The sequence below is a fragment of the Mobula hypostoma genome, chromosome 1 (genome assembly GCF_963921235.1).
Source record: "Mobula hypostoma chromosome 1, sMobHyp1.1, whole genome shotgun sequence".
Taxonomy (NCBI): Eukaryota; Metazoa; Chordata; class Chondrichthyes; order Myliobatiformes; family Myliobatidae; genus Mobula; species Mobula hypostoma.
In genome coordinates, this window is record NC_086097.1 from 208,958,375 (window position 1) to 208,984,026 (window position 25,652).

The 25,652-nt window shown below is 39.2% G+C and overlaps 1 protein-coding gene across 1 annotated transcript; it reads left to right on the plus strand.

The window, feature by feature from the left end:
* The first annotated feature begins 8,938 nt into the window (after positions 1-8,938).
* LOC134343020 (transcription factor Sox-17-alpha-A-like) lies at positions 8,939-11,025 on the plus strand. Its single transcript, XM_063041842.1, has 2 exons — positions 8,939-9,369; positions 9,708-11,025. The coding sequence occupies exons 1-2, from the start codon at positions 9,075-9,077 to the stop codon at positions 10,619-10,621; spliced, it is 1,209 nt and encodes a 402-aa protein (XP_062897912.1). The 5' UTR covers positions 8,939-9,074; the 3' UTR covers positions 10,622-11,025.
* The last annotated feature ends 14,627 nt before the right edge of the window (positions 11,026-25,652 follow it).

Consider the following 25,652-nt stretch of genomic DNA (forward strand, 5'->3'; position numbering starts at 1 on the left):
ATAATACACGTGATTAATACAATTAATACTTGTGAAACGTCCACAAATAAATTAGGAATTGCAGCGCGGCCACACTTCTTTTAAGAGTCCAATCTCATAGAAGCTCAAAAGTTACAAAGACAACCCCTCTGGTCCCGACACAGCGTTTTATATTTAATAAACACTTTAAACTCCCTCCGACCTTGGCGTCACAAAGCCTTTAAACTGGGCCCGTTCCGAATGACTCATAACACTGCTTTGATGCTTTCCCTCACCTAACTAAAAAAAAGGTAAACAATTAAAAAGTCTGCTTCTTGGCTTCCCATCAAAGGGGGGAAAAGCCGTTTGCTTCAGTTCGCTTTTATTTGGGACGTGTTTTCCCCAGAAGTCAATCCAAATGGATAATTATTTATTGTAAATGCCCCATTACCCTGTACGACATTAGCTTTGAAGTCGACCAGTGTTTCTCAGATGGCTAGTTTGGAAGCTTATTGTGTTAGGTGGTATTCGTACATGCCGTGTTTTATAAAAATAAAAGGTGACAACGATATTCATTTTACCTGATCCAGTTATCTTGAAAAATACCCGTCATTGTTCAGGGACCTGTTCTGAGGAGGATTCGAACTTGCCTCATAGGAGAACCAGTAAAATATCTGGAAACCTCCTGAAGTCATTTCGAATGTGTTGGAGCTGCATTAGCAACTTGGGTAAAGTAATACTTTTCCAATAAACGTTCAGCTTTTTCACCGTCCTTGGAAGATTTAGCCCAACTTTCCTTTAAACTAAAACCCAATTCGTTTCACTATTGAAGTTTTAAAATTCTATATTTTTCATTTAAATGTAAATCAATATCTAAATTCGTTAACTGGCGTTAAGTTTCTTTAGAACATAGTTATTAATGTTCGGCCTAAAGGCCTCATGGTCTGTTGTATCAAGTCAATAATTAGTTAGCAATTAAGCAGGAACTTCCCAACAGGTGTAATGTGCACATTTGTAAAACTCAGTCATTAAGTAACATGTTCGTTTCAGGAACTCAACATGCTGTTGATAAAATACAATTAAATTAGCCACCGTGCATGCTAGTCAGGCAACATCCAGGCGGATACATTATTATCGTTTTAATCTCAATAAATTAATCCTCTAAAATGGTCAAGAATAAACGCATTCGAATTTACTAACGACTCTGTACATTCGTTACATTACAATTGCATATTCAGGTCAATACCGAAATGCTATGGTTACTATTGTATTTAAGGTCTGTTTAAAAATACGCTGAGCATGTGAGCACCTGCAATAAACAGATAAATAAACACAGTAATGATTAAGGGAGAAAGATTTTAGATGTAAACATTTACTTAGCTGGTGACTCAGAATACAGATAGGCTGATTCAATTTAGTATGGCAGCAGTTTGTAGGAAATCAGACTAATGCTTGTATCAACGCAGCTAGTGCCTACCTAGTGGATACCAGTAGTCTGTCACCAAGCCTCTTTCGAAACTGTCTTTTTTAAAATCCCGGTCTTCTGCCCGATACTTGTGGTCGAATATGTTTTTGAAATGTAGCAATTTATAAATGTTAGCTTTTACTTTGTGCATTGTTGTTAGTTGAAAAGGGCAGTCCTGTGCTATTGTACTGTTTTAGTTCCCAGGCCAAATCAATTCTTTGCTCGCATACAATTGTTTTAAAATGAATTAGGGAGGGTTCTATTATGGAATGGCAGCTATTCGTCAACGCGTATGCTGCTGTTTAAAACAAAATAATTTTAAATATTTCAATTCAATCAAATTACAACACAACTTTTATTTTGGCAAAATCATTCAGATTCTGAGCACTGGTAACAAAAACACTAAAAAATTGCAAGTGTGATAATTTGAACAATTGGAGGTGAACGTGTTTTGCAGAAGCTTATATCTTGTCTCTTCTACACACGTTGATTTTTACATCCCAGTGGCCCAAGTTAGTGAAAATTAATGTCCATTTATCCCAACAATAAAGACCCTTGGAAGGAAGAGATTGCTGTTTGCTGAACAGACAGCAATGCCGATTGCGACTCTAGTTCGAAGGTACATTTCAGGTCTCTTCACAACATAACTTTCCATTTTAGGCTATACAGTATGTGCGGCGGAAAAGTTACATAATAGCTCTACATTGCAATAATATTTGAAGAAGAATAGAATTTCAAACTACAGAAGAAATGCTTAAAGATGGACATGTAGGAAGACTCAGAATTAAATGTCAGGTAGAAAATTAACGAGAATTCGGTGAGATCTTCAAACAGATTCGAAGAAAGATTGAGATATATTAAAGCAAAAAAAGGAAAACATTACTTTCCGTGTACATTTTAATGAACTGAACAGGAAGGGAATGAAAACCAAGTTAAGATTTTTTATACCAAAATAAACTTTAATGATAAATTAAAGAAACGATAAATCGTTCAACGCCTTCTTACATTCGCTAAGATTCGTGTTGAAAAGAGGGAAAGATTGCTGTTTCTAACCCTTTTCGAATGTATTACCTTGGCGGGGTTTATTTCTGATTTGGAAGGTGCAAGATAGCATTATCAGAGAAAACTCGGTCCTTATCTTCTTCAATTGTCTAAGGTGGTCAGTTTGAGCTTCTTTGGCGACCCGGATGATTTACATAATTAAATAGAAGGGGCACCGTCACTCTGAATACATTATTTTTGCCAGTTAGCAGACTCCTAAATCCCACTTTGATCGAAAGCAAATTTCAGTCTTTGATCTGAGGGGGAAAAACGAAACTGATCTCGAACTCTCACCTCTTTATTTTGAAATAACTTTTAAATGAAAATTTTCAATCCATTTGTGCAGAATGGATTCCAATTTATCTACAAAGAATAGACAAGTACCAAGTACTTAAGATGATGGAAATCCGAGCATATTCACAACAGAATAAAAGCAATCCAGACCTAAAACCTGAGATTGTATTTCACCGCGGCTACTGCTAAACATCGTCATTGTTTAACCTAGTTCTACCTCGATGCACCGCGATGTTGATCTAATCTGTATGAACAATTTGCAAGTCAAGCTTTTCACTGTATCTCCGTGCATGTGACAATAATAAACCAATTCTAGTTCCCATGCTTTTCCCTAGAGTAAATCAATGTAGTTAAAATGTTTATTGACTGCATAAACAACCATCTATTATTACAATATGCTTCTCAGTTGATTAAATCACGCGTTATTTAATCAACTGTCCCACTGTTTGGTTTAAGCTCCAGTTGATCAGAATGTTCTTTCCATTAAAGTTGGAGAAGCCGAATCCGATGTGTTTGCCCTCGCACCGCTCCATTCCACTGGCATCATTACTGCCAATCCATTCTCAGCCCAGTTTCGACCATCACCAATACTGTCTATCCCAGTTCTTATCTGTCTAGCGTTGAAGCTTATACCTGTGCCGTGGTTCCACTCAGATTCAAAGTTTATTGAACAATCAGCTGGCAGTACTCGGCCATCGCTGCTGTGATTTTGGACCCAGGGTAGCTCAACCAAACCAATGAATTTAAATTCCTTGTCCTCTTCTCCAGTTCTAGAAGCTCTCTTTTCGCACATTATCATTGAAATATTCCCCATCTACTGTACCACTGACTTCATCTGATGTCCTACTGTTTCCCGTCATCGGTAACAGGGTCTATCTACCGTGTCTCACGCAGCACCTTTAGGCTTCATGTCGTCAAACCCCTCCAGCGGCCCCAGTCCGTTCAACGCCATTCTCGGGCTTTAAGAACGTTAAAGCGTTCATCCATTTTGGGTGTCTTACCGCTCCCCACCCCCAGCACCACCACTTTTGGCTTTAATATTTTTTTAAAATCCCAACGTTTTCATTTTAATACGGGGAATGGATTTTTCTCCCAATGATAGGGTCTATATCAATACGATCAATGAGATTATTGTTAAAATTATAAGACTTGACAGGGCTAATGTGGTTACTTTTACAACACATGCATCACACTGACGGGAAACGACATACATGTAAGCAGTCCTGTGCTTGTAAGGTTTTTAAGGCTATATCGCGTGAATTACTGGTATAACTGAGAGAGGTACATTCGTCCTGCGTTGTCAAATAGGAAGCTACTTGATCCCGCTTTCAGTCTGATTCTTTCAATCTAGTACAGAAACGTTGTTTCCTCCTTCTGCCAGTGAGACATCTGCACGTAATAAAATCGGGTTTATATTTGCTTACTGTCCTGTGGTCCAGAGGGCATGGCAAGCCACTTATTTGAAGGCTTACAACATCACTATAAAAGGTGGTGTATTAAAATAAAGAGAAACGTGGCTTGGTCATGCTACATGTAACAATATTTGACGTAGCATAGACGTTTGGTAAACATTTGTATTCCAATAATACTATTTATACGTTGCACGTGACCTTTCAGCAACTGCCGTAAATTAAGGTCAAGTTTGGTACACAACTTTAGTGAAGGCCTTGACTACATGACAGGAAACCATATCAGATTTTACATTGCTGAAAAAATATTGGCATCCTCACACAAGGCTTTTCATTTTCTTTGTATAGTTTCCCCTCCCCAAGTGTACTTACAAGGAAAATTACGATGTGCAACAAGGCTCTTGTTGTATCCTGATCGTGCCTATATAAATACTTTAATTTTTTTTTATTCCATCTGTATTGCATTTGAGTTTATGCAGTACTGTACAAGTGTTTTAGGCACATGTAAAAAAAAATCTGTAAAGCGAGATTGCTTTCAAAAATCATGAAAAGTTTCGACATATCATTAAAAAACTACTATAAAGAGCAGTAAAACAAAACAAAATCAAATCAGTATTTGGTGTGATCACCCTTTGGCTTTAAAACCCGCATCAATTCTCTTAGATACAATTTTGTAAGAATATCGGCTGGTACGTTGTTCCAAGCATCTTGGAGAACTTGCCACAGTTTTCTTCAGACTTTGCTGTCTCCTTGCTTCTGCCTCTAGGTAATCACAGATAGCCTCGACGATGTTGCGATCAATGCTCCACGGAGGCTGTACTATTTGTTGCAGAATTCCTTCTTGTTCTTTTTGCTGAAAGCAGTTCTTCATGACCTTGGCAGTGTGTTTGTGGTTATTGTCTTGCTGCAGAATGAAGTTGACACCGATCAATACCCTGCTGGTGTTGTGTGATGGATGACAATATGTTTTTACTTCTCAACATTGAGGATGCCATTAATTCTAACCAGATCACGAACTCCGTTTGCAGAAGCACGGCCCCAAACCTACAGGGAATCTCCGCCGTGCTGACGAAGGGTCTCGGCCTGAAACGTCGACTGCACCTCTTCCTACAGATGCTGCCTGGCCTGCTGCGTTCACCAGCAACTTTGATGTGTGTTGCTTGAATTTCCAGCATCTGCAGAATTCCTGTTGTCTCCGCCGTGCTTCTCGTTTGGCGGCAGACACTCATCTATGTAGCGCTCTCCAACTCTTCCATGGGCAAACTGCCTCCTGCTTGAGGCACACATTTCAGACATTGACACCTCAGTCCAGAGAGCTTGCTGCCATTGTTCAGCATCCCAGTCCTTGTGATTTTGTGCATTGGTGAGCCATTTTGCTTTGTTTCTACTTGGGATAAACGACTTTTTAGCAGCGACTCTTCCATGAAAACACTTCTGACAAGACTTCTCCGGACTTTAGAGGGGTGCACTTGGGTGCCAATGGTTTCTGTGAGTTCAGAGAAATAGCAGAGCTGGACTTCTTCCGATTTATAAGGGACGTCAGTTTGATGTATCTCTCGTCTGCTGCACTCAGTTTCTATGGACAACCACTGCGTTTCTGGTCCTCAACCTCGCCCGTTAGTCCAGACGAAGGGTCTCGGCCCGAAACGTCTTCCCAGAGATGCTGCCTGGCCTGCTGCGTTCACCAGCAAATTTCATGTGTGTTGCTCGCCCGTTTCTTTGTGCTTCTCCAGAAGAGTTAGGACAAAACATCTTGAAACTCGTGTCTGAAAGTCTGCTTCGGAGAGATTTTGTTGATGCAGGATGGCCACCTTATGTCTTTTTGCTATCCTCACTCTTGCCATGGTGGAAGAACTGATGATTTGAAGGTTGAACTGTCACATCTGCCACACCCTCACCTGTTAGTTTGGTTGTCCTTCGCGCAACAGTTTGATTCCGTCTACACCCGTTTCTGTTTCCGTTAATCAGTTTGTTTCATTCAACTCATTATGTCGGTGATCATTAGCACCTGTTTGTTGTTTTTGTTTAATCATTCACTGGGCTATATACCTACAAAGTAATCAAGATTTTATTTGAAAAGTAGTCTAGTACTTAATATGTTACTTTCTTTAACGAAATACCAAATAAAACCTCTGTAACATGTAATTTTTTTTAGAAAATGAATGTTTGGAAATCTAAAATTTGCTCTTTTCTACTGTCATACCAATGCAGAAAACAAAAAGAAAAATAAAAACTTTATATAAAAATCCAGGGTGCCCAATACTTGCACAGTACTGTACATTGGAGTTCGAATACGCATATCCTTTGAGCCACGCATTTGTACATTATTGTTTTTTTAATACAGAGCAAGGTGTACTTCAACACTGTTGATAGTAAAGAAACTTCTCTGTTTAGCAAAAAGGAAACAGAATGCTTTACACTTGAAAAGCCAACGTTCTCTCTGGAAGGCAGCAAAACACAATAAAAACTAAAAACAAAACCATAATGCAGGGCGCACTGCCAACACTAATCGGGGCATTAATAGCCGAGTTCACCTTTTTACATGGAAGTGATTTTCTAACATAAACAGATTAACTATTACATGTGTTTTCTTAAACAAAAAATGCATTCCAGATTGATAATGTAGATCAGAGCTCTTTCAAGGATTTCTGTATAATGAAAAGAAAAAGTTTTTTGGAATTAATCTTCAATTCAGACGTAAACTTAGCGTTTTACAGTGAGTAACAGATCAAGGTAATTACCAGATATAAGGAATAAACGACGCTCTGTCTCTGATTCATGTTTTCATTTTATCTTTGTGAATAATAAATATTATTGAGAGGAAACACTGGTCAACTTTATGTATATATATCCGTGATCAATTTAGATAACAACAATAAATTACATTATCCTACCTAATATCTTACTCTTCAGCGGTAAACAGAAACTCGGGTTACTCATCTTAAACGCAATTTAAAATGAAAACTTCTAAATTCTTCAGAGATCTAAATTGTCGATTAAAAAAAAACACTTTACTAATCAAATGCATTGTTTTGTTTCTAGCTAGTCAAAAATAAAAACCGTTAATGTTCAGATAGGGTAAAAACAAGTTAAGATAATTGACTTATATTTACAACCTAAAATCGAAACGTTTCCGTTGAAATTAAAACCTTTCCGCAATTGTTCCAGGTGTAACAACATAGTTAAGTGCTCATTGATGATGTTGCGCTGGCCCTAGAAAGAGACTCTGTATATTGCAGGAAAATACATACAATATCAATAGTTAGCCACAAACTGTCTTCAATATCGGACCGAAACTAGAATTGATCCTTACAATATACACCACTAGATCTTCAGAAGGTGGAACTAACGACAGTAATAACAAAACTGATTCCAACGATGACATATAATTGTGATGTTGCCATTTGAATATAGTCCAAGAATCTAACTCGTTTAAGTATGTCCGGGAAGGAATCGAGACGAATTTAAATCGTTTTCCCCTTTAAAGGGTATTGGACTACTATACCAATTCAAACAACCAGAAAGGGGTTGCTGGGCTCTGTGGCTATGAGAGGTGGGTGAAATGGAATGTAGCATTTTAGTTAAAGAAACTTCCCAAACCCCGACATCATCCCGAATATGATGGAGCATTGGGAATGATGGATTGACGGATTTACATTAAGAATGTAAATGTCCACTTGCTGTAATGGGATTTGAGAGGAACAGGCGCGGAATTAATGGTACCTCTGGCTGGGTTGTCTGGAACCAAGGGATACAGTCTTGACATAGAGGGGGGCGTGGGGGGCGTGGAGGGGGGTTAACCCTTCAGTGCAAAGATCGAAGATCGTTTTCACAAGTGAATAGCGAAAGGTTGGAATTCTTTGTAGAAGAAGGCTGGGGTGCTTGCAGAGGGTGGGGGTCTCAAGTGTTGATTGTATTCAAGACAGACAATGGACTTTAAAACAGAATATTATAGGATTATGAATGTTGTAAGATTATGGCGTTAGCACATAAGTAACACCAGCCATGGCGGAAGACACCATGACCGAATGGCCAATTTCTGACTTTCCCTTTCTCATGTTCTCCGTAACGTTAAACAAGAAAGTACTGGTTTGTCGTAAAACCCATCAGGTTTGTTAATGTCCTCCATAGCAGGAAATTTACCGCCCTTGCCGAATTAACTATTTAGTACTGCTGGTCAAATAGTTTTGACTCTCGATTGCCTCTTCAGTTTAGGGGCAATTGCAGATGAGCGATAAATGTCGGCATCGTCAATGTCACCTATATTCGTGCACAACTAAATTTGATACGGCTATTAACGTAGTACATTTGCTTCGATTGAGCCGCGACAAAACTGCGTCCCAAATAACACAAGAATCAGCTTTGCAGCGCTCTTTGACCAGTCCTATCTAAAGAAGTTACAATTCACGGGCAAACTGAGCTTCTATAACTGTCTGCGAGGTTTTTTTTAATTGTATTCATTTGATTTAGACAGGCATGGCTACACACTCTTAGGTAAAAAACAATTTAAAAGAGATTTCAAAAGATTTGGTTATCTCTACATTGTAGATGTAATCTTCTACAAGTACCAGAATGCAGTTTAAGATTACCGTTTCGGGATTTCGCATGTAAGGGAGGGAGGAGCAGGCGGTGTATGTGGGAGCTGAAGTTCCGCCTCTTAGAGCCTTTCCCGGAAAAGTCCCGCCCTGCGGCTTTTCATTGGTCGCTATTTTATTTATCAAGCCTGCTTGCCAAAAAGTTTAAAGTATCTGCAAGCGAAGAATTTGAGACAGTGAGTGGAGTGTGCGTGTGGGCTCCCGACCAGAGCGAATTCACGCCCAGTCGTTCCCCATCCGCTCTATCACTGCGAGGAAAAACAGTCAACTCAATTTTAACTTGGTGTTCCTAGTTCCTCTACTGCATCAGGAATGAGCAGCCCTGATGCTGGTTACGCTAGTGACGACCAGGTTCAGAGTAGGTGCAACATGACCGGGATGTTGCCGACGATGGGATCCTGCCAGTGGGCTGAACCTATGAGCTCTCTCGTAGATACCAAAGTCGCTGGCGCTGCCGATCAAGCGAACAATCCCGGCAACCGATCGAAGTCTGAGAGCCGCATCCGGCGGCCGATGAATGCCTTCATGGTCTGGGCAAAGGACGAGCGCAAAAGGCTGGCGCAACAAAACCCGGACCTGCACAACGCCGAGCTTAGCAAGATGCTGGGTACGTACTACCGCGGGGAGATGAAAGAGGGTGGCGGAATCTCAGCATTTATATTGAAACTGCTACTTTACCCAAAGATACGGTTGGTTGTGTGTGTGTGGGGGGGGGGGGTTGTAAATCAAACTCACACTTTCGTGAATAATGTCCATGTACTTCATTAAACAACGCCATGTAAACCATCTGTCAAAGCTCGCAGTATTAATTTAAAGATGAGCGTCCAAAATGAAAGATACCTGTTTCAAACACACCACATACATTAAAACGATTATTCACTTAGAGGTAGAGTTCGAAGTCACTCGATCATATAAGGTAACAGTTCTTTTATTCTGCATCCGCAGGTAAGTCGTGGAGAGGCCTCTCCTTGACTGAGAAACGCCCCTTTGTGGAGGAGGCTGAGAGACTTCGGGTGCAGCACATGAAAGAACATCCCAACTACAAATACCGGCCTAGGCGGAGAAAACAGATTAAGAGAATAAAGCGGGTGGACACGGGCTTGCTGATGCACAGCATCTCTGAGCAGCAGCTGAGCAACGACGGGCGCGTTTGTAACCAAAGCATGAATATGTCGTACCACGACACCGGCTACTGCATACAGAGCCAGATTCCGCACCTCAGCCACTACAGGGAAGCACAAACCATGGCAGCCGGTGTGGAAAGTTTCGGCTTACCAACCCCCGAGACGTCTCCTTTGGATGTTTTGGAGGCAAGTTCTGTATTCTTCCCTACACAATTGCAAGAAGATTGCCAAATAATGCCTTATGGGAACAGCACTGGATACCACCCCCACCAACAACACCCCGACTACTCTTCCCAGGAAAACCAAGCCGCCCTTTTCCGTCGGCAGAGAGCTGAGCTGGGTGTTTCCCAGGATGATCAGCTGGGACACGACGGCGGTTTCCATGGGATGTTCAGCTCTTGCCATAACATGGTAGCAATGTACTACAGCCAGATGTGCTCGCCAAACGGCCAGCGGTCCTTGAATATGCATGTTGGCCAACTCTCTCCACCCCCCGAACCGCACCGCGCGGACAACCTGGATCATCTCAGCCAGGCTGATCTTCTGGCGGAAGTAGATCGCAATGAGTTCGAGCAATACCTCACGTCGGTCGCACGACCTGATCTGGCAGGACTCGCCTACAATGCACCCGAGGCAAGTCCGAACGGACTCACTTCAGTAGAGAGCAATCTGATTTCCTCCGTCCTTTCCGATGCCAGCACTGCCATGTATTATTCCAATTTCCCTTCGGCATAATGAACTCGCAAAAGAACTGCGCAAAACTATCGACCAGTATTAAAACCAAAATGCTTTAAAAATTTACTTGACCTCAGGGTGTCTTGGAAAATGTTGCCTGATAGAAAAAATTATTTAAGATTGCATATTTAAACTAATTTTGCTTTCACTTTGTGCTTCAGATCAACACGGCGGGGTTTGGGTTTGTTTTGTGCAACACCACAATGACCTTACCTTTGTATTTTCGTCACCTGGAATTTATTTTCTAATAATGGGGGAAAATCTGTACAACCAATCTGTCACAAGCAGCGTCCCGCAGTTTGTACTGGACGAGAATTGCTTAAGCAATCATTATGTAAATATTTAATTTCTTATTGAAATGGGAATGTTTTGTACTTTTTTTTGCACTTTTAGCTAATAAAGTTTTGAACACTATAAAATCAAACTCTGCATTCGTAACCCAGTAAATCCTTCGTCGTGTTTACATCAGTTACAGTATATGTAGATAGGAAATCAACGTTTCCTCGTAATGACAAGAAAGTTGAAACTCGGTATGATTTCGAGGAAAAAGCCCACAGAACTACTAACTGTATAAATTATTAGCAAGTAAATTGAAACTTTGTTTTGACCAATACGTCATTCCGTTAACCAAATCTTCCAGGAATTCAGAGAGGTGTATTTCTGTACTGGTTTACGGGAGCTGAGCAATCCATTAACCTATACTGTATTTCTGAAACGTTTTGAATACTCTTAAGAGGGTGAACAGAGGAGCAAAGGTCAGAACATTTCTCCTGGCTTCCTTCAATTGAGTTGTTGTGGTTAAAAGTAAATCCTCTTCAAACAGGCCGGACGTGAAGGTCCGATGTTTAAAGTCACCAGTGATCTACTTAAGTTTGTCAACATTGCGAACGTTACGGGATAATAGGCCTGGAAAGATGGCTATGCCACAAACAGTGCAGATAACTTTTATCCTTTAACGAATTAGGGTACTGTATAGTTTACTTCACACGGTAATGAGGGGGGGGGGAGGTTACAGCAAACTCGGGTATATTCAAGCATTTAAAAAGCTATAGAATACCCTCTTAAACAGTACAGATCATGAGGAAGGCATACGGTTCATTGCAAATTATCGTCGTAAAATTTGACCAGCTGCATTAAGGTACACGTACTATACGGATTAATTCAAAATATGCAGTGAATATGGAAACGTCCGAGATTTATCGTGAAATACAAATCACATTGTTGATAACATCTTACCATTTCTCTTGTCATTTGACTTGCCCTCAATGATTTGTTTCAATTACGGTTTGATTCAGACTCTGATTCAGGGTTCCCTTTCACCTCAATGACGTTGATTGTGCGGAGACACTGCCCGGCTCAAGAAAGACTGTGGCATTAGAAAGTTATTAACCATTTCTCATTTTCCAGCTGCCCCTGAAACGGCAAATAAAGTAATGTAACTGAAAGAAACTTATGCTTCGTACTTTGCATTAAAATTAATACACCGACCCTCCACCCTATTAGATTATTTAATTAGTTGAGATGTTGTCCATCTAGAGCTGTCTTAACATATCCAGAACTAGCCACAAGACACAGGAACAACTCCTGGTGAAAGCCAGATTAGGTAATGTGTATTTTAAGTGTGGGTTTGGGTTAGGGGTGGGATGGCAGTGTTGACAGCTTTTCCTTAATACCTACAAACTAGACATAATACATATTAGTCCATTCCTGTGGTGAAAAATCAGTGTTGAATTCATTTCCCTTAAACAGCAGAATGTAATTCAAGAGTTGGATTAGAATCTTCACTACCAAAGCTCAAAGTACAAAGCATCAGTTACCTAATTTAAAGGCCAAATCAGACATAAAATTGGAGGGACATTTGAGGAGGTAATTTCAATTATATCAACTATAATAACAAAAATAATGTAATTTAATAGCTATTTTGCTGGTCTCCATTAACCTTTTCTTGTAAACAAACTTACCCTTAACTGATAACATTACTTATTAATTATAAGTTATCCTTATAGGCAATACCCTACCCTTGAAACATAAGAGATCACAAATGCTCGAATCTGGAACAACAAAACAATCTGCTGGAGCATCACTTGTTGGGGAACAGCATTTGTTGGGGAAAAAGGAATGGTCAATTTCAGATCAAAACCCAACACCAGAGTCTGAAACATAATTCCTTTCCCCCTACAGTTGCTATTTGACTTGTTGTGTTGCTCCTGTAGATTGTTTGTTGGAACCTGATAAATCTCTTCTGTGTTCTTCCTCCTGCTGCCACATCCTTCTGGTAGCATGGCAACCAGAACTGTACAGAATCAGATATGGATTCATTATCACCAATTTACATGACATGACTTAATTTCAGTGCAATGCAATTACTATAAATTGCAAGCATAAATAAATAGCTAGAAGGAATAATGCGATTCATGGATTCATAGACCATTTAGAAATCTGATTACAGAAGGGAAGAATTTGTTTCTGAATTGTCGATGTGAGTATTCAGACTCACACTTGACAAAGTGCACGCAGTTGTCAGGCTGTGTAAAAATTTCCTGCTCAGAGCAATGGTTGGCCCATGCAGCTGTAAAAAAATAGAGGGAATATTGACAGAGGAACAGCTGAGCTGACGCCAGATTATTGAATAAATAAACATAAAGAAAAAATAAAAATGTTAATTGAAAAAGAGTAATTTTCAAATGGCTGAGAGGCCTTGCCTGGATAAAGTAGAATCAAAGTTTGACTGACAAAACTGTCATTGGCCATTGGAAAGCCTTAAAAAGGGAGATGTTTCAGTTTAAGTACATTTCATGAAGGAGAAATTGTACTTTCTGATGCTACAAAATAATAAATTCCATATTTGTCAGTGATAATAAACCTGATTTTGATTCTCATTGGAGCTGTATTTTTACAATCCAAGTGCCATTATAGTTAAATTCTGGATTCAATTCTTTAATATTTTATTTGAATGTAACTAGTTTGAAGTTCCCTGCCTTTCCTGAGATGTTGTTGCCTGGATTCTATTCCAAAGTCTAAATGAGGTTTGAAACACATATTAGATGGCAGAGAAACACTAAACTACAGGGAGCTTTTACACTTGAATCCATTCCATGTATGCAGTAGTTGTCTTCAGCTACTCCCCGTTGCCATACCATGTAATAATAAAGGAAATCATTTATATTTGTTTGGAGTGCAAATGTCCTTATATTAATTTTGATGACGTTATATCCACCATTCAGAGGTTTCGTTAAGGAATCCCTTTTATACATACATTACTTATTGTAATTTATAGTTTGCAAATTATTATATATTACATTGTGCAGCTGCTGCAAAGCAACAGATTTCACACACATATGCCAGTGATATTAAATCTGATTTCCCATTCTGTTTTCCTTAACACAGGGTAGCAATAAGTGTCAAACAATCTTGTACCATTTGTCCTGAAAATCAATCATTGTTACCTATGTTATCCTTTTGTCGAATAACTGCAGTGAGGAATACAGAAGCAGATAATAGAGCAAAACCTTCATTCAGGTATGATTAATATGTAAAAGATAACATTTGTATCACTAAAGTAAGCATATCTACAGTAAAAAGTATCCAACACCAAGTCCTGGCATTGAATGGTATTAACATCATTAAGCTCGATACTGCCAACATCCAGGTCAGGCACTGGATATCCTGTACTGAGTAACCCACCTCCTGACTCTCAGAGCCTTTCTACCAACCACAATGTACAAATCAGGAGTGTGTTGAAAATTTTCTTCACTCGTTTAGAAGAATGCACTTCCAATAACACCTAAGAATCTTAGCACCATCCAGGTAAAATCAGCCGGATCAATTGTAACACCATCCCTCATATAATTTTATCCCATCACCAACTTACTGCAGCTGATGTTTACAATGTGTAACAGCTAAATAATTCAAGTCCACATCCTCTCTCACTAAGAACAAGGTCAGTATGTATATGAAAGCATCAACTCCTGCAGGTTCCCTGCCAAGTCATATAACATACTGACTTTGAAACATTGCTGTTGTTCTTGGAAATTGCTTCCCAATAGCATAGGTTCACTTCCACCTTCTAGGAGGATCATCGTGCCCGACGCCAGCCCCCTAGGCCTGAGTCGACGTAGTAGTAGTAGTTCTAAGAGGGCATTTAGGGATAGGCAACAAATACTTAGCTCATTAGTGGATTTCTACTGACGTACCATGGAGAGCATTCTAAGTGGCTGCATCACCATCTGGTATGGGTGGTGTGGGTGCTACTGCACAGGATCAAAGTAAGTTGCAGAGAGTTGTAAACTTCCATGGACACTAGCCTCCAATAGTATCCAGGACATCTTCAAGGAGCGATGCCTCAAAAAGGTGGTATCCATTATTAAAGACCCCCATCACCCTCTTGAACCCTTCATTGCTACTATTAGGAAGGATGAAGATGACACACTTAATGATTCATGAACAGCTTCTTCTCCTCTACTTACTTAATTTAATAACTTTCTGTAACTCGCAGTTTTTTCTATTTTTATTATATATTGTATTGTATTGTTACCACAAAGATAACACATTTTATGACATATGCAGGCGATTTAAAACCTGATTCTGATTCTAATAAAAGAAAAAGTACAATTCAAGATGTATGTTGTTGATTGTGAAGTGCTCTCGATGACCTGAAGGGGTGAAAAACACCAGATAATACTTTTCTTCATCATGTCAAACTTTCATTATTTCAAATTAATAGAATTAAGGTGGCGTCTGCAACGAAGGGATTTTTCTCTGTCCGAAAGAGCTAAGAAGTCTTCTTTTAAAGTCTAGCTATGTTATTGGTGTTAATATCACTCCTACAGAAAGTGATACTTCTACAGAAGTGATACTCTACAGTTTGAAAGAGGAACTTTGTTCAGGTCCAAAATGCTGTAGGATTAAAATGGCCAAAGAAATACAACTACTCCTGGATTGCTTATATACTGAGCAACTTCCCAGGATGAAGAGTATGATGAAATGGTTACTGCCTCTCAAGAAATGCCATGTTCAGTTTCTTTATCCAGAGTCCTCAAATGATAACTGATATGCTAGAAAGCTTGGAGACAACTTAGACACTACAAAATTGGTCCTAGAGGGTTAATTTAGCACTCCACATGTGAATCCTCATCTTAGATTACGTCTATACTTTGTCATTTGTAAATCATCTGATGAGTTTTTCGATCTTTATAGCAGATAATATGAAGTTATCTAAAGATAATGAAGTTATCTGATACCCATCCCTCTAACTTAGACTGCCTTTGTTATTTCATCAACCTCGTAATTAGTGATGCTGAATTATGTAAATATCCACTGCATACTTTTCAGTAAACACTTTGTGTTTCTTCCTCCCCTCCCCCACCTCTAACTCTGATTCCTCATCTTTTTTTTCCTCCAGTCCTGGAGAACGGTCTTGGCCTGAAATATCAACCATATTCTTTTACATAGATGCTGCCTGGCCTGCTCAGATCCTGCAGCATTTTGTGTATGTTGCTTGGATTTCCAGCATCTGCAGATTTTCTCTTGTTTGTACTTTTCACTATTCTAGTATTTGATGTTATTTTACAGCAGTTAAATTTTAAATACTACTATATCCATTAAAAAATTCTTCAAAGTCATTTATTTATTTTAATGCCCTTTGTCCTAATGGCTAACAAGAAAAAGAACCTTTAAGGATGCAAGTCTCAATGTCTGCCTCTTTGCTACCAATTGAACATTATGCTTAAAATACAAGTTCTGCAAACTTAATGAAAAAAGTTGATTCTATTTGAGTTAACTAAATTTAAAAAAATATGCATTGTTCATCGCCCTTCCTTTGCTGAAAGTATTAATTGATTCTGAATGAGAATCCATAGGTGGCAGCACTTGAATGATGTCACATCAACGTCCCTGTGCAGAAAGCAGGGAAGATATGTAATGGAATGCTATTGAATTTGGAGATAAAGACAAATCTGATTGTAGGGCTCTTTGATTAAAAAATAAGCAAACTCTGCTTTTTTCTTGCTAATGAAATTTAGGAATGTGCTTCCATTCAGATTATAATTTCACGAGTAGTAAAAATAATTAATAAATCTAGTAATCATGGAATTAATGTTGATTTAATGACAATAATGGTCAACAATAGCAGTAGTCTAAATTATTTTAGAAGCAAAGATTAGGGGTAAGGTGATATCATTAAAATTATTGTGTGGCCTCAAAAATTGCATTTCTGCCCCATTAGAGAGCAAAAGTGGTCATTTTGGCATCTAATCAGCAATGCACTACCTTTGACTTCATAATCTGGTTGAAGTTAACTGTATATTTTCAAGCCCTCTTGTAAGTGCGATTGTCTGATGTAGATCCAGAAGGAGGCCTGTCTAGGTAGGCCCAAATTTTTAATCTCTTCTTATCCTTCAACACTATTTTATTTTCATTTTGATTCCATTCTTTCTCTCCTTTACCAGTCACTTTTCATTTATAAATCAATGATACAAAATAATATAAGTACCTAATAATTAACAGGAGGGAAAACAAACAGCCCGCAATCACGTTCAACCATTCAACCAGATCATGGTTGATCTTTTACATCATCCCTATTTTCCTGCTCTAAACCCATATTCCTTTATCACATTAACATATGGAAACCTCTGGATCTCGGTTTTGAATATACATGAATATCGACTGAGTTTCTGTAGAACTCTGAAGTAGAGAATTCCATTGCTGCTGTTGGACACGCCTTTTCCACTCCTCTTCTTTTGTCATTTCAAGCGGATCCTTCTTTCTGTGACAACCTTGTTCACTCTTCCACATACACCAAGTCGCTCTTCATTTTTTTGTGGCACTTTTCCAGGCAACCAAAAGGATTGTAATATTAACACCTTTATCTTTTGCTTTCCAACAGATTAAGCAGTATCTTCGAAGATAGAAAAAAATGAGTTAACAATACCTGGCAGTTCTAATGCAAACTGAAAAATCTAGTTATCTAAAATTGTTATTTTAACTTTGCCCTGTTGTGATGAAAGGTCATTGACCTGAAACATGAATTCTGTTTCTCTTTCCACCTATACAACCTTATCCCCTGAGTATTATTCACATTTTCTAACTTTGTTTTCCATTTGAACTGTACACTTGTGTTGCAAAGACTATCCTAAGCCTTTTAAGAGGCTCCTTGATCCAAATGATAGAGAACCCAATTTACTCATCCATTTTCATGGGGAGAGTCACAAGCCGGGGCTACAAAGAAGAAAAACTTTGGACAATTCTGTCTGAAGTCTTCACATAAAAAGTAGTCCACCAATAAATAATTTTGCTCTAATTTAATTCTTTATAGCAATATGGAAAAAAACTGAAAATTAGTACATTTATTCAGTATCCTTTCATTCTCAAATTTTCTTTCCAAACATTTTTTACTTTGCTTCTTCAACGTCCCCCCAGCCCCAATTCCTTATCTTGCTGGCACTGGAATGCATGGCAATCCTTGTGGTCTGTTCCCCGCACGTCCTTAGGTGTGCTGGTTATTAATGCACATGGTGTATATTTTGATATATATGTGATAAATAAATCTGAATCTGAATCTGAATCATATCTTTTTTTCCAAGTTCAGACACCCCTTCAAAACTGCACATTATCTTGCCCAAAATATTTTTCAAAACTTATGTATTTTAGTTATCCTGTTATTTACCCAAATTGCTGTATGTTGTTCATTGGTCTTCCTGTGAAGATGATGCTATCTAAAAGTTTTACTTCCAATTCTTATCCACTTTTTTTTGCAGTTAGTATTTTAGATTACTTTCAAAGTGAGTGCGGTCTTCCTTTGACTTTCGGGTTACCAGAATTAATATTTAGACAACTTTTAGGATGCCTTTGGTAAAAAGTAGAGAGACAATATAAAGATGCTCAAGCAACACACATCAAAGATGCTGGTGAACACAGCAGGCCAGGCAGCATCTCTAGGAAGAGGTACAGTCGACGTTTCAGGCCGAGACCCTTCGTCAGGACTGTTAATTGTTAGATGTTAATTGTTTTGTTCTACACTGGCCTGCTACTCTTCAGTGGAAAGTAGCAGTGTCTTTCTTTCAGATTTTGACTATTGCATCGTGTATATCAATAGATAAAGAATCACTGTTTATAATGGCATAAATCAATATTTATAATGGCAATTATATTTCCAGCTTTTCAAAAGAAAAAATGGAAATTTTAATAATCACTGGAATACATTTTACGAAGTTTTTTGTGGGAGTGACAATGACTGACTAGAACTTTTGAAATTTAAATTTAGTTTTCTAAACCAAACAGTAAATTTACTTAAATAGCCCTGAACAGTTGCTGTAGACTCCTTGGATTAATTAACAACTCAATTCAAAACAAAGATGTCAGTTATACACAGAACTATGCCAACTAATCCATTGTTCATGCTTGAATTATACAGCTTGATTCCTGTCTTAAGCCCATGACCTTGGAGGCAACCAACCAAATTGTATGATTTTTATAACAATTTAAAGTTGGCAGAAAGTTATTTACAGTTGATTTAAAATGTATTGCAGTCAAATTTCTGTTTCAGTAGCTTTACTAATGTCCTGAAACCAAGCAGATTTTGTTTCTAATTACAGGGCTGCCATTTCTTGGATAGAATTGTGAGGTTAGGAGATTCAGTTTGTCCAACAGTAAAAGATAACTTCTACATTTTAATGAGTGTGATGAAGATTATATGTTATTTGAGGGCCAAGAGATCTGACCTCCCTCCCACCCCGCCAAACTAATACCCAGATTCTGGAAGTAAACCTGTATGTCTCTGAGGATTTCACTCTTTAACATTCCCTTGAAGGGGTGATGAGCGCTTCCTTGCTGTCTCTCAATAGTCTTGAACTTGCTTGGTTGGTGAATTTTGATTGATACATAAACAAAATAGGGAACATTAAGATGCTGAGGTCAGCAGAAAGACCATGAGGACCTTTGAGCAGATTAACCAAGATTGCTGTACACATTGCCTCTTGACTGCGTGGAAGTTGATAACAAAATCTGCCTTTTAGAACATAATTGCGACAGGCATTTAATCTAGGACATCTGTGCAAACACTTTGCATTTATTTAGAACACATATAAATCATACTTAGATAGAAATGTATTTTGCTTCTGTTAATCCCATGAGACAGTAAAAAAAGTCTCCGCTGCCTGCACAGGTGGGTTGCAAGATATCTTAAAATTTGTCATGTTTTTGCCAGCAAATGGTCTGAAACACATCGGGAACCTAAAACACCTCATCGGCTGTTGGTCTTGCATTTCAAAGTCAGGACCAAAACAAGCTGATATTCTTGTTATAAGAAATTTGGCCCTGGAAATTAACTACTTTGTTAAAGCAGAATAAGACGGCAGCTTTTGCAAGACATTCTTCATATTTAAAGTCTATGTTAGGCAATATGCCTAATTTAAAGAAAGAATGGGAGGCATTGTAGTCAGCAATGTTGAGACTCATTGGCCAAAGGATGTGTGCTAGGTTTATTCTGTTTTAATGAAACTCTACCCTTCACAGCCTGCTCCCTGAAGCTAAAGGATTGCCTGGGTACTCCAGTTTCATCAGGAAATAGTGCCACAGCTAAATGGAACTTAGGGGAGTAAGGTCTTATATGATATGTTATATAGCAATAAGCACCATATAAGATCATTTAAGTTTAGGTTTACTGTCACCTATGGTTGACAGCATTGCAATTTTGACACTTTCTGGTTGCCCGGCTTTAGGAAGGATGCCATTAAGCAGGTTAGGATGCAGGAAAGATTCATGAGGATGTTAGCAGGCTGGATGGCTTCAGTTATAAGGAGAGCTGAATAGGTTGGGACTAGAGGAGATGTAAGGGTTAAGTTTTTTACACAGAGAGTGGCGAGTGCGTGGAATGGGCTGCCAGTGACGGTGGTGGAGGCGGATAGGATAGGGTCTTTCAAGAGACTCCTGGACAGGTACATGGAGCTTAAAAAATAGAGGACTATGGGTAACCCTAGGTAATTTCTAAGTAAGTACATGTTCAGCACAGCATTGTGGGCCGAAGGGCCTGCATTGTTTTGTAGGTTTTCTATGTTTCTATGTTTCTCTGTGGTATTGGAGGCTGAGGGTTAACCTCACAAAGATACATAAAATCACAAGGGCGTGCGTAAGGTGGGAGGCCAGTCATTTCCCCAGGGTATGGAAGCCTAAAACTAGAGCTTACCGATTTTAGGTAAGTGGGGAAAGATTTAAAAGAGATTCAAGGGGCAACATTTTCACACAGAGAGTAGTGTGTAATTGGAGCAGGTTGCCAGAGGAAGCCATAGATGTGAGGACAATCACAATGATTAAAAAGCATTTTGACAGGTACATGGATAGAGACATTTTCAAAGTGATAATGTCGTAATATTATAATACTTAGATGAAAAGCTTGCAACTTATGTTCTCTTGTGGTATGGGCAGACAAGTCATTTGGTCTGGATATAATGCATGCTAGATTGCTGAGGAGAATTGGAAAGAATCTGACTAAAATTTTCCAGCCACTTAAATCTGAAAGAGATCCCCGAAGAGTGATGGATTGCAAATGCAAGATCATTTTTTAGGAGTGAGGAGAACCTCAGTAGCAAGGCAGTCAGCCCAAAGCTGGTGCTGGGGAAACACAGAAGCACTAATCCAGAACAGAATGCATTTCACCTGAGTAAAACATGGAGTACTAAAATAAAGTTTTATAAGAACTACAGCTCAGCATTCAACACTACGATCCCCTCAAAACTAATCAATAATCTCCAAAATCTAGGCCTTGGTAACTCCATGTGGAACTGGATCCTTGATTTCTTCAGTTGCAGCCCCCAGTCAGTTCGGATTAGCAACAACATCTCCACAATCACCATGACCACAGGTGCACCAGAAAGCTGTGTGCTTAGCCCCCTGCACTACTAAGTTTATGCTTATCATTGTGAGGCCATGCACAGCTCCAAAGCCATACTCAAGTTCAAAAATGATTGCCTTCCTCAAGCAGTAAGGCTGATCAACACCTCCACCCATAACCCACCCCTCCACACTCCCAACCACCATAACTTTAGCATTTCCTGTCAATCACCTTATGTAGAGACACTCCTGTGCCAAGTGTCACTTTATGGACATATAATCCATCTATGTATATAAGCTATTTTTCCTGTTTAATATTTATTGTGGTTCTTTTATTATTATTATATTCATTATCTTACTGATTTTTTTGTGCTGTATCAGATCTGAAGCAACAATTATTTTGCTCCCCTTTACATTTGCGTCCTAGAAATAATATTAAACAATCTTCAATCTTAAATTTTGTCACCAATGTCTTTGGCCGAAACAAAGGTAGTGATGAGTTGGCATATAAGAAAGAGATTGAAAATGGGGTTGAATGGTGCCACAATAACAATATCGCACTCAATATCAGAAAAACTAAAGAGCTGATTATTGACTTCAGGAGGAAGAAACCAGAGGTCCATGAGCCAGTCCTCATTAGGGGATAGGAGGTGGAGAGGGTCAGTAGCTTCAAATTCCTTGGTGTCATCATTTCAGAGGATCTGTCCTGGAACCAGCATGTACATTTCACTACAAAAAAGGCACAACAGTGCATCACAAACAACAGGAATTCTGCAGATGCTGGAAGTTCAAGCAACACACCAGAAGCCAACATAATCACATTCTGAGTCTTAAGGGATTTATTCTCAAACGTTCATCAAATCTCTAGACAGCTCTCTGCGAAATTAAAAGTTCAAAGTTTATTATCAAAGTACATATATGTCATGATATAATACTCTGAGATCCACTTTCTTGCAGGCATTCAGAGTAGAACAAAGAAAGACAATAGATTAAATGAAAATCTACACACAACGACTGACAAATGACCAACGTGCAAAAGAAGATAAACAGTGAATACAAAAAGTAATAATAACTACATATATAAATAATACCAAGTCCCTGAGAATGAGTCTGCAGGTAATAGAATCAGTTCAGTGTTCAGGTCAGTGAAATTATCCACGTTGGTTCAGGAGCCTGATAGTTGAAGGGTACAACTATCTCCAACCTCGTTTGTGGAAACCTAAGGCTCTTGAACCTCCTTTCCGATGGCAGCAGTGAAAAGAGAACATGGCCTGGATGCAGGGGGCCCTTGATGGGTGGATATAGTTTTCATGTGGCAGTGCTGCTTGTAGATGAGCTTAGTGGTGGGGAGGGCTTTTCCTGTGATGGACTGAGCTGTATCCACTATCCTTATAGCTTTTTGTTCTTGGGCTTTGGTGTTTCCACACCAGGCTATAATCCAGCAAGCAAGGATACTCTCCACTGTGCATCTATAGTATTTCGTCAAAATTTTGGATGACATGCTTGAATCTGGGTTGCATTATATCATGTATTATATCATGACATATATGTATTTTGATAATAAACTTTGAACTTTTAATTTCGCAGAGAGCTGCCTAGAGATTTGATGAACATTTGAGAATAAATCCCTTAAGACTCGGAATGTGACTATGTTGGCTTCTGGTTTGAATCAAACCACCTCAGATACTCAAGTATTCAGAATTCCTGTTTGTATTTATGTGAATGAGATGATAGGCTTCCCCAACATAATGATAGTATTTATCAGGCAACATTCAATTGCCACACTGAGCCTCACTCAAATTTTCTATGAGCTAAATTCCACTTGCAATAGGCATATAAGGAGTTGATTATATTCAGAAAGGCAACAATTATACCATTTCTTAAGAAGAATAATATGAGTTGCCTGAATGACAATTGCCCGGGAGCACTCACATCTACAGTGATGAAATGCTTTGAGAGGTTGGTCATGACTAGACTGAACTCCTGCCTCAGCAAGGACCTGGACTCATTGCTATTTGCCTATCGCCACAATAGGTCAATGACAGACACAATCTCAATGGCTCTCCACATGGCTTTAGACCACCTGGACAATGTGAACACCTAAGTCAGGATGCTGTTCATCGACTATAGCTCAGCAATTAATATCATCATTCCCACAATCCTGATTGAGAAGTTACCGAACCTGGGGCTCTGTACCTCCCTCTGTAATTGAATCCTCGACTTCCTAACTGGAAGACCACAACCTGTGCGGATTGGTGATAGTATCTCCTCCTCGCTGATGATCAACACTTGTGCACCTCAGGGGAGTGTGTTTAGCCCACTGCTCTACTCTCTCTATACACATGACTATGTGGCTAGACATAGCTAAAACAACATTTATAAATTTGCTGACGATACCACCATTGTTGGTAGAATCTCAGGTGGTGACGAGAGGGCGTACAGGAGTGAGATATGCCAGCTAGTGGAGTGGTGTCGCAGCAATAACCTAGCACTCAACATCAGTAAGATGAAAGAGCTGATTGTGTACTTCTGGAAGGGTAAGACGCAGGAACACATACTAATCCTCATAGAGGGATCAGAAGTGGAGGCAGTGAGCAGTTTCAAGTTCCTGGGTTTCAAGAACTCTGAGGATCTAAAATGTCATTAGAAATGCGGATGGTGCCGGAGGATTGGCGTATTGCTCATGTGGTTCTATTGTTTAAAAAGGGTTCTAAGAGTAAACCTGGCAATTATCGGCCTGTGAGTTTGACGTCAGTGGTGGGTAAATTGATGGAAAGTATTCTTAGAGATGGTATATGTAATTATCTGGATAGACAGGGTCCGATTAGGAACAGTCAACATGGATTTGTGCGTGGAAGGTCATGTTTGACAAATCTTATTGAATTTTTTGATGAGGTTACCAAGAAAGTTGATGAGGGTAAAACGGTGGATGTTGTCTATATAGACTTCAGTAAGGCCTCTGACAAAGTTCCACACAGAAGGTTGGTTAGGAAGGTTCAATTGTTAGGTATTAATATGGAAGTAGTAAAATGGATTCAGAAGTGGCTAGATGGGAGACGCCAGAGAATAGTGGTGGATAACTGTGTGTCAGATTGGAGGACGGTGTGTAGCGGTGTGCCTCAGGGATCTGTACTGGGTCCAATGCTGTTTGTAATATATGTTAATGATCTGGATGATGGGGTGGTAAATTGGTTTAGTAAGTATGCAGATGATACTAAGATAGGTGGCATTGTGGATAGTGAAGTAGGTTTTCAAAACTTGCAGAGAGATTTAGGCCAGTTAGAAGAGTAGGCTGAAAGATGGCAAATGGCTTTTAATGCAGAAAAATGTGAGGTGCTACATTTTGGTAGAACTAATCAAAATAGGGCATACATGGTAAATGGTAGGGCATTGAAGAATGCTGTAGTACAGATGGATCTAGGAATAATGGTGCATAGTTCCCTGAAGGTGGAATCTCATGTGGATAGGGTGGTGAAGAAAGCTTTTGGTTTGCTGGCCTTTATTAATAAGAGCATTGAGTATAGGAGTTGGGATGTAATGTTGAATTTGTATAAGGCATCGGTAAGGCCAAATCTGGAGTATTGTGTACAGTTTTGGTCACCGAATTATAGGAAAGATGTCAATAAAATTGAGAAAGTACAGAGGAGGTTTACTAAAATGGTTCTGGGTTTCATCTCCTAACTTACAGAGAAAGATTGAACAAGTTAGGTCTTTACTCTCTGGAGCGTAGAAGGTTGAGGGGGGACTTGATAGTGGTGTTTAAAATTATGAGGGGGATTGATAGAGTTGACGTGGTTAGACTTTTTCCATTGAGAGTGGGGAAAATTCAAACAAGAGGACATGGGTTGAGAGTTAGAGCAGCGGTTCCCAACCAAAAAGCATGCGCTACCTGGCCGTGAAGAAACGATATGATATGAGTCAGCTGCACCTTTCCTCATTTCTAGTCACGGTCACTGTTGAGCCATTATGCATGCGAGGTCATTATCCGCGCGTTATCTGTGTCAGCGCGGGAAGGAGATCAACTCCTCGAGCTTGCAAATGACGGCGGGCTGAAAAGTATGTTTGACATAACATCTCTGCCGGCATTCTGGATCAAAGTCAAGGCTAAATATCCTGAGATAGCCACAAAAGCACCGAAAATGTTGCTTCCAACATATTTCTGCGAAGCGGAGTTTTCTGCAATGAATGCAACGAAAACTAAACTGAG